At 47.2% G+C, this 17,027-nt stretch overlaps 1 protein-coding gene across 2 annotated transcripts in view; it reads left to right on the top strand.

Moving 5' to 3' along the window:
* The window catches only part of Ptpn21 (protein tyrosine phosphatase non-receptor type 21), a 61,288-nt gene extending 44,552 nt beyond the window's left edge, over positions 1–16,736 (top strand). For both annotated transcript variants that reach the window (XM_041633369.1, XM_041633370.1), the window contains exons 11-19: positions 146–206; positions 810–894; positions 4,099–5,543; positions 9,973–10,110; positions 10,883–11,104; positions 13,014–13,142; positions 13,323–13,557; positions 14,072–14,232; positions 14,773–16,736. In XM_041633369.1, the coding sequence (XP_041489303.1) occupies positions 146–206; positions 810–894; positions 4,099–5,543; positions 9,973–10,110; positions 10,883–11,104; positions 13,014–13,142; positions 13,323–13,557; positions 14,072–14,232; positions 14,773–14,901 (2,605 nt within the window). In that variant the 3' untranslated portion in view covers positions 14,902–16,736. The remainder of the gene's footprint in view (positions 1–145; positions 207–809; positions 895–4,098; positions 5,544–9,972; positions 10,111–10,882; positions 11,105–13,013; positions 13,143–13,322; positions 13,558–14,071; positions 14,233–14,772) is intronic.
* The last annotated feature ends 291 nt before the right edge of the window (positions 16,737–17,027 follow it).

Below are 17,027 nucleotides of genomic sequence, written 5' to 3' on the forward strand. Positions count from 1 at the left end.
CCACCACACTGAACCTCAGCACACCTTAGCCCCCTGCATGCTGCAGCTGTAGGTGGGAGCCACCACACCGGCTTCCTTCCTAGATCTGGTTTATTGTCATATTGTAGGAAGTGTGTGCTGGGCTCACAGCTGTCTTCTCCCACAGGCAAACTCAGGCTGCCACGTTGAACTCAGTCAGGAGGGGCTCATCTTCCAGGATGTCTCTGGTAAGAGAAGGAACTTGATCACCTCTTCTCTTTTAGCGATACCACTCTCTTTAATTAAAACAAGCTTTGGGCAGTATGTTGAGTTTGAACCACAAATGTGTGTTGATGTTTGATAATTTTTATCCAATGATATGGTAACTTCCGTAAGTTCACCTTATTATTATGTTTGTTCAGATATTAGATACAACCAAATATTATGAATTTTAACTGGTTAGCCAGTTAAATCCTAAGTAGGCATTTAATTTACTTGATGACTTTGTCTTACAGGGTTTGTAGTACATAAAAGCTTTTTCTATTCATGAGTTTAGACAAGAAGGCTTGTATCCATTCCTTCTTGTTCATAACTTTTTGGATGCAGACTTTCTTGTGCTGTCTGGTATCATTGGTGTCAGTGCCTCAGGCTTGACTTTGCCACGTGGGCGGTGTTGGAACTGACAGATATGTTAAGACTTCCTCCATTTTTGTGGTTATTTTCCATTTATAATACATTTAACTCCTGCAGAAGGTCTTTTTAGTGAGGAGAAAGAGTCCAGCAAAGAATGACTTTACCTTTTTGACATGGGCGATGTGTTTTAACTCTATGTCCAACTTTCCATTTCTTAGCCTAAACCCCAGCCCTATGCGATGCCTCCCCCACCCCAGCTGCATTATAATGGACATTATACAGAGCCATTTGCTTCTTCCCAAGGTAAAGTACACCGAGTCTGCAAAGCCGTGCACAGCTGTGTCTATGAGTAACTCTGTGAAGACCTAGAGATCTTGAAGTCTGGATGGTTTCTTATTGCAGTTGTACCCCAAACTGTCCTGATTATAGCCATCCTGGGATCCCAGAAGAAGCCATTGCATTCACGTTCTTCCTGAAATGTGTGTGGCTCAGCTGAGCCCCAGTGTAGCTACTGACAACTCCCTCAGCTGCCTCCTGTCCTGGAAGTCTCTTTTAGGCCAGGCTTCCCTTACGTTGGTGATTTTTCCAGCCCTCGTTTCCCAAGTGATGGATTACAGGCATGTGCCACCATATCGAGCAACCAACAATGCTGTTTTTGTTTGTTTGTTACAGAAGATACCCAGAAATATTTTATCCCTGCCTGACGCAGTACTTGGTACTTCAGCTGTGTGTGTACGGCAGCGCCTCCATGCCAAATCTCAACTGTCTGTGTGACATTTGTCTGTAACCTCTAACCACTGAAGGCCAGGAAGGGGGTGCAGATGAGCAGTTCTGTACACAGAGGCTTAGAATATAATAGTGGAAATAAGGCCTTTGCTCATAATTTGATCATGCCGGGGGCACTGAGCAGAGCGCTCCAGGTCTAGCGGGATGGCTGGCTATCATCAGTTCTAGCTATGACTGGGTCTGCTGCTCTGGCTGCTGAGTGCTGTGGCACAGGAGAAGGGGCTACTGGGAAGTGGGGTTCGTTGCCTGTTCTGTAGGGCACGGGGTCTGGGGAGACAGAAAGACAACTAGATCTTCTATGCAGTGTTGAGGACGTCCCCACAGTGAGGAAGGCAACTGCGGAGCAGAACAATGGTGACGAGCTCACTGTCCCCTGGGCCTGTCCTGTTCCTGTCCCCTTGTCTTTGCACATACCTGTCTGTACTTGTTCCATAGCCTCTCTCACCATGGGGACAAGGCTTCTGCCTTCTGTCTGTGTGCTGCTCATCCTCCAACTTCAGGCTATGATGACCCTGCCGCTCTTTCTTCTCCTCTCTTCTTCAAACAATGGTTTGGGTTATTTTATCTTCCCCTTTTTACTACACTAGGTCTGAGAGTGATGTCTCCATGCTCCAGCCCATTGGTTCCCCCTTACTCCCTCTCAGGGTTTTCCACACCCTTAGGTTGTTTTCCTGTTAGTATTAGGTGGTGTCACAAAGACCTGTCTGGTGTCTTTCTTTCCTGAGGGGGCTTCCACAGCAGCTCCTTTGCAAAGAGTTTCTCTAAGGGTGACTCAGATGCTCGTTTCCCACCCTGACATCATTCCCGTGCTCACCCATGCCTTGTTTCCCGCAGTCAGACAGGTGGGCACCCTGCATAGAAGCTCTGTAGTCAATAGTTGTCTCTCAGGAACTGGTGTCAACTAGCAGGGCTTGCTGCAAACTGAATATTAAATTGGAGCTAATTGCTTTACCCTGTAAGTCTGTTTGTTTTTATGGTTCTTTATTATGATGAAGTCACTCTTCTGGATTCCGAGATGCATGTAATTTTACCCCACTCAGCTAAATACCCATAACCTGTAGCATCACACACTATCTTCCATACCCCTGCCTCCCTGTCCCCCTGCTCCACAAAGGTCCTTATCCTTTTGTTCCTTTCACTAGCAATTGCATCCCTAACTCACCTGAAGAAAGCTTCCAGCTAACCTCGCTATATACATGATCATCCCTGCCTATGTCCGTGCTCCTCAACCTTCCCTTGCCATTCTTCTCATCCAGCTTCTCGCAGTAGTTTGCTCCTCTCTAGTTTGTTCTATTTGGGGGACTCTGGCTTTGCCCCTCTGCTCTGTCATCCACACACCCTTATCCCAAGCACCCTCCAGCCCACATGCTCCTGTTCAGCCGGGATGGTCTGATTCTGCTGTGCTAACAACATTTAAAACTCTCAGTGGCTTTACTTCTTGATCAGAATCCTTGTCTGTTGTGTCCTGGCAGGTGGGCTCTGTTCCATGTCAGCCTGTATCGGGGTCTCAGACTGGAGGAGCCTTTTCTGTCTGTAATGTTGTAGGTCAAGGCACTGGGGAAATGGGAGGAGGGGTCCTCAGAAACTGGCTCTCAACTTTCTGCTCACTTTCTCCTTACTGTTACTAGCCACATGCATGTGTTTGGCACCAAGGGATGAAGGGGTATAGTCCTGTGTGCTCTTAGAGAGCCTGGAGGCAGGGACACTAGGTCAGTAGGTGTCACACTGGTCTAGACAACCCAGAAAAGGAATCTGTAACCAAAAAAGGAATCTAGAAATTTGGCAGTGGCCAAGTCTTGTGCAGATGGAGAAGCCTGGGATGAGGCAGCTGAGTGCTGCAGGAGAGAGGCATGCGAATGGCCTTCCCAGAGCTGCTTGCATGCCCAATACAGTGTGCCCGGCAGTTATCAGACAGTGCACCCCAATGGAGCCGCTGAATCACCCAGACAATGCTTTCTGCAGGCCCTGACTGCTGAGGTGCAGGTCAGGTGGAGGAAAGATGGCCTCTTCTAGCCCAGCCAGCGCTGTAGGATTGGTAGCCTGAGCCTGCAGCTCTGGATCCACATCTTGCTCAACTGGTGGCTGGGTGGAGCCACTTCAGCTGCCTTAGCCTGGTTCTTCTTGGCTTCTGGGCCTTTGGTGGAGTTACACGACCAGTGACCCTCCCTGTTGGACGGGAAGCTCTGTACCTGCTGTCCTGGTGCCCTTTGACAGTGGGTTTTTTTTTTCATTAAAGAAGAATCTATGCAAACAAACTAAAACTCTACTTAAGGAAATGTGCACAGATTGTTGGTTCCTGCCCGAGCTCAGCACCCACCCGCCGTGGCTCAGGGCTTCAACAGTGTCTCTTCTTTGAGTTTCACAGCGCTGCACAACGTCTGCTTCTTGTCTGTAGTGGAACATATCTTTTTAACTTTCAGAAGAAAGATTATTTTGTGATATGATTTATACTTTCACTATTGGACTTAGACTTGGTCAGATCCTAAGTACCTCACTTTCAGCGGCAGACCTCCTCATCCCAGAGGTGAGATTTAAGCGGGCAGACTTACCCCATCCTATAGGCGAGGATGTTGAAGCTCCCAGGGCCACTTGTGCACTGAAGCTGTGTCGTTTTAGCAAGAGAAGTTATAAGTTCTTCCAGGGCTATCTCAGTATTTGGCTGGAGTAATGAGTCCAATTTAAGACATTTTAAAGATTTTTTAAAACCTTTTCCTTCTTCAGATAACATCTTTGTGCCCAGCAAGAATGGATTCTATTGTCACTCCCAGACAAGTTTGGACAGAACCCAGATTGACCTCAGCGGTCGCATCCGCAATGGCAGCGTCTACAGTGCACACAGTACGAACTCCTTAAATACCCCTCAGCCCTACTTGCAGCCCTCCCCTATGTCCTCCAACCCGAGTATTACTGGCAGTGACGTCATGAGGCCCGACTCCATCCCATCCCATCGGCACAGTGCCCTGATACCCCCTTCTTACCGCCCAACGCCCGACTACGAGACTGTGATGAAGCAGCTCAACAGAGGCCTGGTGCATGCAGACAGGCACAGCCACTCGCTGCGGAACCTCAACATCGGCAGTTCCTATGCATACAGCAGGCCCGATGCCCTGGTCTACAGCCAGCCTGAGATCCGGGAGCACGCACACCTTACCTCTCCCCAGTCGGCCCACTACCCATTTAATCTGAACTACAGTTTCCACAGTCAGTCTCCGTATCCCTACCCTGCTGAGAGGCGGCCTGTGGTGGGTGCCGTCAGTGTGCCCGAGCTGACAAACGTGCAGCTCCAGGCCCAGGACTATCCAGCTCCAAACATTATGAGAACCCAGGTATACCGGCCACCCCCACCGTACCCGTACCCGAGGCCCGCCAACAGCACCCCAGACCTGTCCCGGCACCTCTACATCAGCAGCAGCAATCCGGATCTCATCACCAGGCGTGTCCACCACTCAGTGCAGACCTTCCAGGAGGACAGCTTGCCCGTGGCCCATTCCCTGCAGGAGGTCAGCGAGCCCCTCACAGCAGCCCGGCATGCCCACCTACAGAAGAGGAACAGTATTGAAATTGCAGGACTCACACACGGCTTTGAAGGCCTGAGGCTCAAGGAGAGGACCATGTCGGCCTCAGCCGCAGACGTGGCTCCGCGGACTTGCTCAGCAGGCTCCCAGTCCAGCGTCTTTTCTGACAGAACAAAGCAAGAGGAGAGCGAAGAGCAGGAAAGTGGCAGATACAGCCACAAGAAGTCCCTTTCTGATGCCACCATGCTGATACACAGCAGTGAGGAGGAGGAGGACCTGGACGAGGACAGAAGCAGAGCACATGCCGTCTCGGCCTTGTCCGAGCCCCGCCTGACTGGTGCTTACTCCCAGGAGCAGCAGCTGAACTACCCCTGTGCTTCGGTGACTCCATTCGCCGGCCCTCTGCATATTCTTGAGCCCAAATCCCATTTTACGGAGCCTGAGAAGAGGGTGAAGGCCATTAGCACCGTCCCCCTGGTTGTGGAGACCCATCGGCCCCGAAGAGATGGGCTGTTAACCCCCTCCATGTCTGAATCTGACCTCACGACTTCGGGGAGGTACCGAACTAGGAGGGACTCTCTCAAGAAAAGGCCAGTGTCAGATCTCCTCTCTGGGAAGAAGAACATTGTGGAAGGACTTCCACCACTCGGGGTAAGCTGGCCCAGGAGCAGAGGTGCCTCAGGTGTGGACGAGAGGCCCCTGAATCTGTGTTCTGTCTCCTCTTCCCTCAGTACCAAGGGTTCTCAGTTATTTGCTTTTTTCTCAGTAATTGTCAGCCCTGATTTTTGCCTTATTTGGGAGCATGTGCGAGTTCTTGTGGAAAGGCTGTGGGCTGGTGAGGGTGGTAGTGGGCTTGGCTAGAGGTAAGTTGGGTGCTGAGAAGAGGTCTATGGGAGAGGGTGGGAAGACTCCCCGAACTGTCTTAATAAAACTTTGAGGAAGAAGACAGTTCATTACTCTAGCCAGGATTGCTTTGCTAACCACCTTCCCCCACCCCCTTAAAATACTGTGAGGTGACAAGGCATCCCGGAACATCGTTCTGTTTGTCCAAGTCACGTCTTGGGAGAGGTGTCCGAGGCTGTGTCCCTAAGTCTTTATGTAGTTGTTGGGGTTCAAGACTGGATCCAGTGTGACTGTCTTGGCCATGGCCTCTGTGGGCTGGAGAGTGACTCCATCTCTTTACAAGAACGAGAGAGCAAACCGGGCATTCAACAGAAGGCCCTTGTAGACACGCTGGCTGTTTGCTACTCCTCTAATAAGCAAGGGGAAGCGCTTCCTACGCATTTCAAACAAAATGTAGGAGCCAGAGCTGTTTTCTGTAGCTGGCTTTTTCAGAACGTTTACCACGTGTGGAGATTTCATCTTTGCTGTGCCCTGTTTATAATGAGCCATTGTTGGTCGTCTTTCACAAATGAAGACGCCGACTCAGAAATACCAAGTAGCTCTTGCAAGGTCATACAACTAGTGAGTGACCCACTGGAACTTTCAGCTTACTTTTCTCTCTACCTGCCCGTTTCCTCCACTGTTCTGGGTCCAGGTCCACTCTATGTAGCATTTTACTGAGTAGAATGTGCCTGTCACACCTGGCTACTCTGCACTGAGTCACTTTTGACTTCTGGTCCTCTGACTTAGCCTTTATGGTCCTGTTTGGCGGTGCGTCCACTCATCACCATGCTGCATTGCTCAGGGGTGCAGCTTGTATGGCCCTCACTCCTTGACCCGTGACCTGCACTGGAACCGAGTCAAAGGGAAGAGTGCGTCCATTTGACTCATCTCTGTTAGGATGACCCAAAGATTGAGGAGCTTCTGCAAGTGTGCTTCCGGCCTAGTGTGTGAGGGCCTCGAAGTGACGCAGGCCTCCAGGCAGGCTGGGAAGCTCAGAGGATCACAATGCTTATGACAGATCAGTACATGCAAGAAAACACCCTAAGAAAGGGCTCAGATTTAACAGTCTTTTACTCAGCTGAAGGATGGAATTGTAAGTTCAGTTTTGTTTATTCCTGAGTATACAGAGGCCAGTGCTGAAGCGGACCATGGTAGAGGGAACAGGCTGAGCAGCATTAGGGCAGGGACAGTGTGGGGATTTCCACAGTCACTGCTTGAGTCCCCAGGCCAGCAGGCAGGATAGAGCCTTCTATGACAATGCTGTAAGAACTGCCCACTGTTTTTATGTGGAGCACAAGTACTCCAAATGATGCTTGCATTGAGGACAGTCCCCTTTAATTCTCTAACTTCCCAAGAGTTGAGGGGACCAAACCCTCCAGCCCCCCGATCTCTCGAGGTAACACAGCTTGCCATTATCTTCTGTAATTGTCCAACAAATGTACTAATAAATCAAGGTGGGAGAAGTTTAGTATATTTCGATGGGGTCTGGCAGGTTCAGCTTACACTGAGGGCTTTGATGTAGTTGCTTGTCTTAAAATACAAATTTTCTTCTCACATTATATTTTCAGACTTTTTAGTGAAGTTGTATAGTTGAACCATCTTTTGGCCTCTTTTTTGCCTACCCAAGGATATATGTGGAGGCGTATATATATATCCTGTATATAGGCCCTAGCAGTGAACAGCCTGGGTCTGAGTATAGGCCCTGCTGGGTATTGTAGTTCATCCGTGGGCAAGACCCTTCACGCATCATCCCTCGGCTTTCCTTAGAGGCCTGGGCCCGCCATCTGTGCATTTGCCAGCATTAGGTCTCACTGCAGGTAGGCGTGGAAGTCTACCTGCTGAAGCAAATGCTTCCATGTAACAGATTTTAAGAAAAGACATTTTTTTTTATTGTTTTGCACTGATTCTTTTATAAAAGTGGCAGTAGTGACCCTGAACAAACTATCTAGTCTCTCCATGACCCAGTTTGCTCATTTGTAAATGAGATGACCTCAGCGTTCCTGGGAGACTAAAATAAAACTTTAAACATCACAAGTGCTTTGTCAATATTAGCTTGGTTTGTAATATATCATGAGTTTAGTTTTCCAGTTTCCCATGAGTTGAGAAGGCTAACCCCTGTTAGCCTCTGACCCCTTCATGGTGACATCACACGATCCTGCCACTGTCAACAGACAGCACTAAAGCGAGCTAGAGTTAAAAGAGGGAAAAAAAAAATCCCAGAAGACCAGAGAGTAAGTAGCAAAGTAGCAGACAAGAAGGGACAGTCCAGAGTTCCCCACCCAGGCTTCCACCTCCAGGGATTAGATTGTTATCGCTAAGGCAGACTGGTTTGGGTGCTCACCCATCTGCATAAAAACTGGGTCTTCCATGCATCCTTTAGGCCTGGGCAGTGTGGTTCTCACCTAAGAAGCCCTGCATATTTGGCATTGAAAATCATGGGCCTGGTAAGGGATAATGGCAGCTGGTGCTGAACCACCGTCACCTGGCTCGGCAGTGTGGGCCCTCTGGATCTCGGGCAGAGTACACTGAGTCAGCCAATACCATGCCGCTTTAGGGATCTTGTGAGCCAGGTGACTTCCTTAGGCAGTTGGGGCGTGGCAGTGACAGTGTCTGCACCACGGAAATGACCAGGGAGGGAAGAACCTTTCCCTTTGGGAGCTGCTTGTTAAACTCCGCAGCACACAGCTGTGCTCTGTGCAGACTATATTCAGGACATTTTAGCTGGGGTGTCAGTCTGTGGTGTGTCCCCGCCCCTCGCACTCTCCCTTTCTAGATTTCTGCTCAGGTAAGGCTATAGGGCAAAGGTGACTTACCTGAAGGATGTTAGCTAGTTACACCCAGGATTCTGCCCATTCTAAGTCTGAATTGCATTATGTGGGAAGCTTATAAGCAATATGAACTATGAAGTTAAAAAATATTCTATAGGCTGGAGAGATGGCTCACTGGGTAAGATGCCTGCTGTCTAGTCAAGAGGACCAGAATTCAAATCCTCAGCCCCATGTCAAAACTAGTCAAGACTGGGGGGTGGGGTGGCTATAAGACATAGCACCGTGTGGAGGAGGTTGTTAGACCCCAGCAGGTTTCTGGGCGATCAGACTGTGTTCCAGTACTGTGTGGAGGAGGTCGGTAGACCCCAGCAGGTTTCTGGGCAGCCGGTGCCATGTTCTAGCCGCCTCGGCATATATGCCCAGGGCCACGCATACTCTCCAATTACAGTACAGCATTTCCTTCCCCACCAAAATGGCTTTTCTCTTTGTTTCTGCTCAGTGCTTCCAGCCCTGGTGTGACGGCACTTTTGGGCTTACAGAGCTGGAGTAAGCTGGTTTCCTTCTAAGAACTGAGGAAACCATTTCTTTGAACACTGGGACTTGTAACTCTACAGAATGTTCGAGGGGACTTCTCAGGTTTACCTGCAGCAGAGAAGAAAATGACCAGGCTTGAGAACTTTGGGAATCACTGTTTTGCTAGGACAGTGTTCCACTGATGCTCCCTTCCGCTCTGGATTGCTGATAGAGACTGCAGCTGGACTTATGATTTAGAAATGTGACCGTTTTGGGGACAGCCCAGGTCGCATTGTTCTTCAGGACTGTAGAGTGGAATATGTGAAAGCAGTCTTTCTTTCTTTCTTTCTTTCTTTCCTTCCTTCCTTCCTTCCTTTCTCTTTTTCAGAATGATTTAAATTTTTGTTTGTTTTAAAAATAGTAAAGGCTGCTATGCATTTTATCTGAGGACTCAGTAGGCAGAGACCAGTAGATGAATATCTGAGTTTGAGGCCAGCCTGGTATGTATAGAGAGTCATACCAAGGCTACATTGTGAGACCCTGTCTTAAAATAAGAAAAGAAAAAGGTTGTTACAGCCCACTGATATCTTGTTTTTCTGTTCTGTGTGCTGTCATGTTTTAAAGTTGGGTAGTTCTGTAAGAATGTTGCCTGTCCACAGCCTCACCTTTCATTGCAACAGAGTCTTGTAACCAATTGGAGCCAAAGCCTTCTATCTGGAGACCTTATCAGAGCTCTGGCCTTGAAAGGCACGTCTTCCTCCTACAGCTAGTTGGGCGGCTGTGTCGGGAGGGCTCGCTCCTTGGGTGCTAGCAGGGAGAGCGCTGCCTTGCTTCTTCTTTAGCTCACTGTCGTCACTTTTGAAAGGGTTGCATCTGGGTACATTCTCTATATGTGTATAAATATTTTCTTACAGGGAATGAAAAAGACTCGAGCAGATGCAAAAAAAATTGGTCCCCTTAAGCTGGCTGCCCTCAATGGACTCTCCCTGTCCCGTTTGCCTCTGCCTGATGAAGGGAAGGAAGTGTCCACCAGAGCCACGAACGACGAACGGGTGAGTGCGTGCACGGTGCCAGGCTCAATGCTTCAGTGGAGAGATCGTGAAGGCAACTCAAAAGTGCCCTTGTGAAATCTTGTGAATTTTCTGGCCTAATTTAATAGTCATAAATGAATCCTAGGAATTCTTGCTATCTGGGTCACAGCTGGAGCGAATGTGTGGCTTTAATGTCTTAAGTAATTTCAGGCTCCAATGTTGATCAAGTTTTTTGTTTCTAAAGATCCTTGATTGTTTTACTTCTTCAAAGTAAGAACATGTGTAAACGGATACATAGAAGAGAAAGCAGACGTTTCATTATATTGGAAATCATCTTGTTTTTAAACCAAAATTAGATACTGAATTGAGACCTTATTATTTTAAAATAAGACAGGTGTTTATTTCCTCATTAGCTGCATCTATCTGCAGGTGGCCCTCACCTGCCACTGTTCTCCGCGTCTTACACACTTCTGTTATAAGTCCGAGCATTTGCTCCCAAAATCTGGGCTGTTGTAGAGTTCTGTTTCTTAGCGATCACAAAGCTGACCATAGGTTTAGGCCGCATGCTTAACCAACCACCTGAGGCTGGATTTCACTTTCAAACTCAATTTTACGCTCTACATCTTGCCAAAAACACGTCTTTTCTACTTTTTGTGACTTGTAAAATTTTGGTTTGGTTTCATGTAGAATCTGTCACAATGAAAATGCTAGACCTTGAAGGAGCAAACAGGACCTCAAAAGTCCACTCAGCTGTGACATGTGACTCACTCATCACACATGTCCTATCTCCTAGTGTAAGATTCTGGAACAGCGCTTGGAGCAAGGAATGGTCTTCACAGAGTATGAAAGGATTCTTAAAAAGCGCCTGGTTGATGGGGAGTGCTCAACAGCCCGGCTGCCTGAAAATGCAGAAAGAAATCGATTCCAAGATGTGCTTCCCTATGATGACGCGAGAGTAGAGCTGGTACCAACCAAGGAGAACAACACTGGCTACATCAACGCGTCCCATATTAAGGTGAGAAGAGCATCCTGCAGACAACACTGCAGTCCAGGGCTGACTTGGAGGAACCTAAGGTTTACACTGGGTTCTGTACTGCGAAAACATCCCATTTGGAGTCATTGCGACAATTATGTTATAAGCTAGAGAATCCAGACGCAGCCAAGATCATGTCCACTCTCCATGTGGTAGCCAGTCTGCACCCATATAATTGCCAGGACTTGGGGCATTTCATTGTCTGCCAGTAGAACTTTGTCCTAAATCTGAAGACTCTTTTGGGGCTTGTCAGTTCTCATGGGAGCTGCTGTATTGGAATCACTAGTTTTACCCCATCATATATCTGTGTGCGTTGTATGTAATGAATGTGCCTACTTTGCTTTTCATGTCCTCCCTTTCCCCAGCCATGGCAAGCCCAGGTCTTTGTGCTCTATGAGCTGCACCCCAGCCCTGTCTGGGACTGTGGAGGACGCTCGCACAAGCTGCCATCTGTCCCGTCTCCTTGTGATCTCGAGTGGCATTCTGTTCTTTAAAGAAGCACTCCCCAGAACAGTCTGATGCTGTCAACTGGGCAGCTGGGTGGTGTTCCACTTGCTACAGCGGGAGGCGGTGGCACAGAGACTCAGCTCATGCCAACTAACTGGATTCTCTGTTCCAGAAAGGGGAACGCCCCTTCCAGGGATTGAGTTGTGCCTGGTTTTTCTTCAGCTTCCATGTCATATTTGATAGCAGTCTGATCTCCATGGATTTATTAAGTCTTGGCACTGTGGGTGCTGCTTAACAGCTTTTATTTATTTATATTTGGTTTTGGTTTTTTGACACAGGGTCTTGCTATGTCCCCTTGGCTGGCCTGTTTATACAGGGTGGCCTCAAAGTCACAGAGAACAGCCTCTGCCTCCCAGGTGGTAGGAATGAAGGCATGCTTAATGGTTTTTGAGGAATCGATGCATGTACTGCCTTGCTTTTTATATGGGTATTGTGTATTTAGAAACCAAACATATCTTTGGAATAACTCATCCCATCTTTTATGACTAGATGGGTAAAAATGGAATAACATTATGATTTTTTTTGTAGTTGTGTTTCAAAATTTTCAGCTACAGATTGAGGAGTCATGGAAAGAATATGAACTTCAGAACTGGGCAGATTGAGTCAGCTCCTAGATCTCTCACCAACTGTGAGACCTCCATTTGTTTAACCAACTGCTATCATAGCCTGTGCCCACCCACAGGCTACTGCTGAAAGGGAGCCCAATGAGAGGGCCCAGAGTTGGTGCTGAGGCCTGGCAGCCTTAGAGGGAGGATGTGTGGAACAGGGCTTGGCACAGGCTTTAACATTTAATGGGCACTCAGAAAGAAATGGTTGTCGGCAGTTACCGGTAGAACCTAGTTTAGCCCAGGTTTCTGGGCTGTAAAGCCTTGCTGGGGAGCATTAAGTCCTAAGTGGAAACTTGGCCTTGTGGAGGGTGATCTGACTCAGTTTGGGGTGGAGACCACTCTAAATAGAAGATATCTGGCATTAGCTTAGATTTTGATTTTACTTTTCCAAGAATATTTTATATTTCATCATGGCAAATTGTTTGTGATTTGGGACACCATGGTGTTTTGTTCACCTCACAGCAGGAGCAGCTATTTACTTAGTACTTGTTACAAACAAGCCAGACATTGTATACATCCGCTCTGTCCTCACAACCCTATGGACCGGCAGTTATTTCATTTTGTGGATAAAACTGAAATTGAGAGGTGAGCAGATTGCTCCAAGTCACGTGGCTATCATATGAACTCATGGTATATATGTTTATAAAGAAGCCAGAGGTATCCATCCTCTGCTGAATAGCCCAGTCAGTTTTTAGTGTTACCATGAACACACCAACGGCTATGCATGTATATATATTCCATGCACACACTAAGCTTTTAACCTTCTCTGATTTTAGGTCTCTGTCAGTGGAATTGAGTGGGATTATATTGCCACACAGGGACCGTTACAAAACACCTGCCAGGACTTTTGGCAGATGGTGTGGGAACAGGGGATCACAATTATCGCAATGGTGACAGCAGAGGAGGTAAGTGCGCATTCCTCTCGGTGGGTTTTTTTCTGGGTCTCCAAAGAACCATTTATGTTAACCACCCAGAGCGCTGACCTGAGAAAAGCAGGGTGAGGCTGTGGCCCGCTTGAAGGCCTGAGTGAGGAGTGCCCCAGGCTGGCTCTTGTGCTGCTGCTGAACTGTGCCTGTCTTTAACAGGAGGGTGGCAGGGAGAAGAGCTTTAGGTATTGGCCAAGACTTGGCTCAAGGCACAACACTGTTACCTATGGAAGGTTTAAGATCACAACTCGCTTCCGCACGGACTCGGGCTGCTATGCCACGACAGGCTTGAAGATGAAGCACCTCCTCACAGGCCAGGAGAGGACAGTTTGGCATCTGCAGTACACAGACTGGCCCGAGCATGGCTGTCCCGAAGACCTCAAAGGATTTTTATGTAAGTGTCTTTGTTTTGGGGCAGCTTAGGTTCGTCTCCGGTTTCTACAACAGTCCCTCTCTGTTGTTTCATAGAAGCTTTGCACTTGTTTCACCAGAAGATGGATTTATAGGTGTGTGTGTGTGTGTGTGTGTGTGTGTGTTTGTGTGTGCCACACCGCATGTGTAAAGGTCAGAGTTGGTTCTCTCTTTTCACCATGTTGCTCTTGGGGATTGAACTCGGGTCATGAGTCTTGGTGAATACCCTCACCCACCCTGCCATTTTGCCAGCCCAAGAAGGCATTCTTAAGAGATGCCTTGTCATAAGTAGAATGCCACAGCTAACTCCTATCTCCTCCATCTCGTTCGTGCTGAAGCACTGACTTGCCTGCAGTCGCCATAGTTGGCTCTGGTCCCGTGGTGCCCAGGGCTCTTTATCTGCAGTCTTCTCAGTGGGGAGAATAAAGAGATGGTTGTTGACTTTATATATGCCGTTGTCTCTGAGTACTTTTGTATTTCACTGGTTCTTTTCACAGCATACCTCGAAGAGATCCAGTCTGTTCGACGTCATACAAACAGTACAAGCGAACCCAGGAGCCCCAACCCTCCGCTGCTGGTGCACTGCAGTGCTGGCGTAGGAAGAACTGGGGTCGTCATTTTGTCAGAGATCATGATTGCCTGTCTGGAGCACAACGAGGTGATGACTTACGCTAAGTTCTACATTCTTGGTGGCGAGAGTTGGTGGCTGGGAAGGAGAGGGGCATAGAGGCCCAGTATCTTTCTGAGCACATTTCCTAGGACACGGTGACCACAAGATAGAAGCTCAGTGTTGTTTATAAAAGGCTCTGGCTTTGAGGTTCTCGGCTCTAACTGTCATAGTAAAGATCCAGATGCCATATAATATGGAAAGCTGTTTAATTCTTTTATCTAGGGTTTCCTGTGACACCATTAACACAACAATTAGCAATTAGTGCTGGCCAGTGGCCTGTGTGGGAAACATTCAGTCAGGTCCTGGCAGTGCCTACCATACTGTGTTTTTGTTGAATCTGAGAATCTGGTGAGGTAATTGACTTCAACAGCCAGGGACTGTTGAAGAAATAATCCACATGGACATTTGTAGCTAAACCAGATCAGATTTCAGGTGATCACAGGAGGTGCTCTGGTAGACAGGGACTGCCTGCCTGACAGTATTGTTGCCCCTCAGAATGTTCTCTTCATCACGGTTTCTCTCCACTAGGTGCTGGACATCCCCAGAGTGCTGGACATGCTGAGACAGCAGAGAATGATGCTGGTGCAGACGCTCAGCCAGTACACGTTTGTGTACAGAGTTCTCATGCAGTTCCTCAAAAGCTCCAGGCTCATTTAAGCTCCCACGTGTTTATATGGGGACCCAATCATGTGAAGTGTTTACAGCTAAAAAAAGAAAGAAGGGAAGAGAAGAGAGAGAGAGAAGCGCTTGTGCAGCTCCTGTTTGTCCCCAGGAGTCCCATGTGGAGCTCCCGAACAGGAGGTGCGGCAGGAAGAGCTGAAGAAGCACCCTAAGCACAGGGCTAAGGAGGCGCATGGGACTTGGGACAGGCTTGGTGCCCTGGCCTCGCTTGCCCAGTTTGCAGCGCTTGCACACATTCTGGAGACTGTATTTCTAGACGGTTCTCTGTCTTACTGAAGCTGCACTGGGCAGTTCTGGCAATCATTAAGGCACACATATTTCTATCTTAAGCTAGTTTTTGATAATGTAATTTTATGACTAAATAGTTTTGGTTTTTATTTAGAAACTGAACTTTTCTGTGGGGCAGTCCACAGACTGAGTGGATCTTGAGTAACTGTATTTAAAACCATTATTAGCTTTTGTTTAAGAAGAAAAACCACAGGGAACTAAGTGGTTTATTCACCAAATCCAAAACTAAAGAGAATCTAAAAGTATTATTTTGAAACCTAGAAAGCATTTTTATATTCAGAATGTTTTTTATCCTAGAAGTTCTATATATTTGTACCTTCTATATTTTCCAAATAAGAGCTCATGTTGTTCTAATACTGAGTCAGTTAATGTGAAGTTGGGGATAAAGGCACATTATTTAAAATCAAAGAATCAGATTCACTATTTTTTTCAGTATTATCAATAAGCATAAATGAGTTTGATTTTCTTGGTTGAAAATGAAGAACAATTGCATTGGATGGTTTTAAGCACTTTTTTTTTGTTGAAAATGAGTTTAATATATGTGGCTTTATATTAGAAACAACTGTGGACACTGTTTCAAAGAGAAGGACTATGAGTATGTAAGATGACCAGGACGAGAGGAAGTACCTGTGGTGGCCACGCAGGATGGCTTGGTCGGTACAGAAATGCAGTATTATCTGTAGTCACGCTGGGATGGAGAGTGGGATCTTGGGAGCTTGGGGGTGAGCCCCAGAGGGCTACGCGAGGGAAGTCAAGGTCTGCCATTGTCAGTGATGTGCTTTCTTTATTTGGGTTCCTTGTAATTTTTTCCCCCTACAAAAACGTTTATATTATCATTAAAGAAGCCTTGAAGAGGCTTGGTTTTCTTTTGGTTGAAGGAAGGAAACAGTCAATGAGCGGTTCCTTTCTCCAAACCACAGCCCAAACTTATGGGGCCACCAGAAATTGCTGTGGTGTTCAGGGGGTACTTGAATTTAGCACCTTAATCCTGTCCTCACCCCAGGATCAGTTCTAAGTAGTTGGTCCTCCTCTTCCATCCACTTTGGGCACATCCTGCTGGTCAGAACCAGGTCAGGTTCGAAGGACAGAGTGCTGTCCTTGGCCCGGGCTAAGCTTGTGTGAGAAGTGGAGGACAAGCTGGCACCTTTATCTGAGCCCCCCCCCCCCCCCGAATTTGGTTCACTGTGTAGACCTTCTAGAATGTCAGGTCTAGGTTCAGCTCCTAAATGATGATGATCTGCCATCATTCTGATTTGACCCTGTGGTGAGCCTCATCCTCCATGACAGACATGTGTCAGCCCAGCTAAACCAGTAAACTCACGTGGAAGGCGCGCCCCAGGATGGGATTGGAGGTTTGGGTGGTATATGTTCCATTTCATGCCATATGAAGGACAGAACGTTTTCTGAAACTTTTTCTTCCAATGGTACATTGTTTGAAGATGCTTTTCTATCACACTTAAACATCTGGAAATATCCCACCGACAAGAACATATTGTAAAACAAAACTTTAATTAAAGAGTAATATATGGCTTGTTTGTGTTTGTGTTGCAATACCTTGTTAATTCCTTCAGGGCAAAATTACACGGTGTAAACCTATCACTCTTCCAATGTATGCTTGACATCACTTCTACGAAACATTAATTTTAAACTTAATTACAGCTAGCAAATGAGAAAATTTCTGAGTAAAAAAAACCTCCACATAATTGAATTTTGGAATAATGTAAGTTTTGAGGTCCATTTCAAATATTAAGGCTTAAAAGGTTTACTGAAGAGTCTGAATTGAGAATTCAGAATGAAGAGTCTGTCAGATTTAT

Source organism: Microtus oregoni, unplaced genomic scaffold (genome assembly GCF_018167655.1).
Source record: "Microtus oregoni isolate MIOR12 unplaced genomic scaffold, Mior012 000043F_ref0000047, whole genome shotgun sequence".
In the NCBI taxonomy this organism is placed as follows: domain Eukaryota; kingdom Metazoa; phylum Chordata; class Mammalia; order Rodentia; family Cricetidae; genus Microtus; species Microtus oregoni.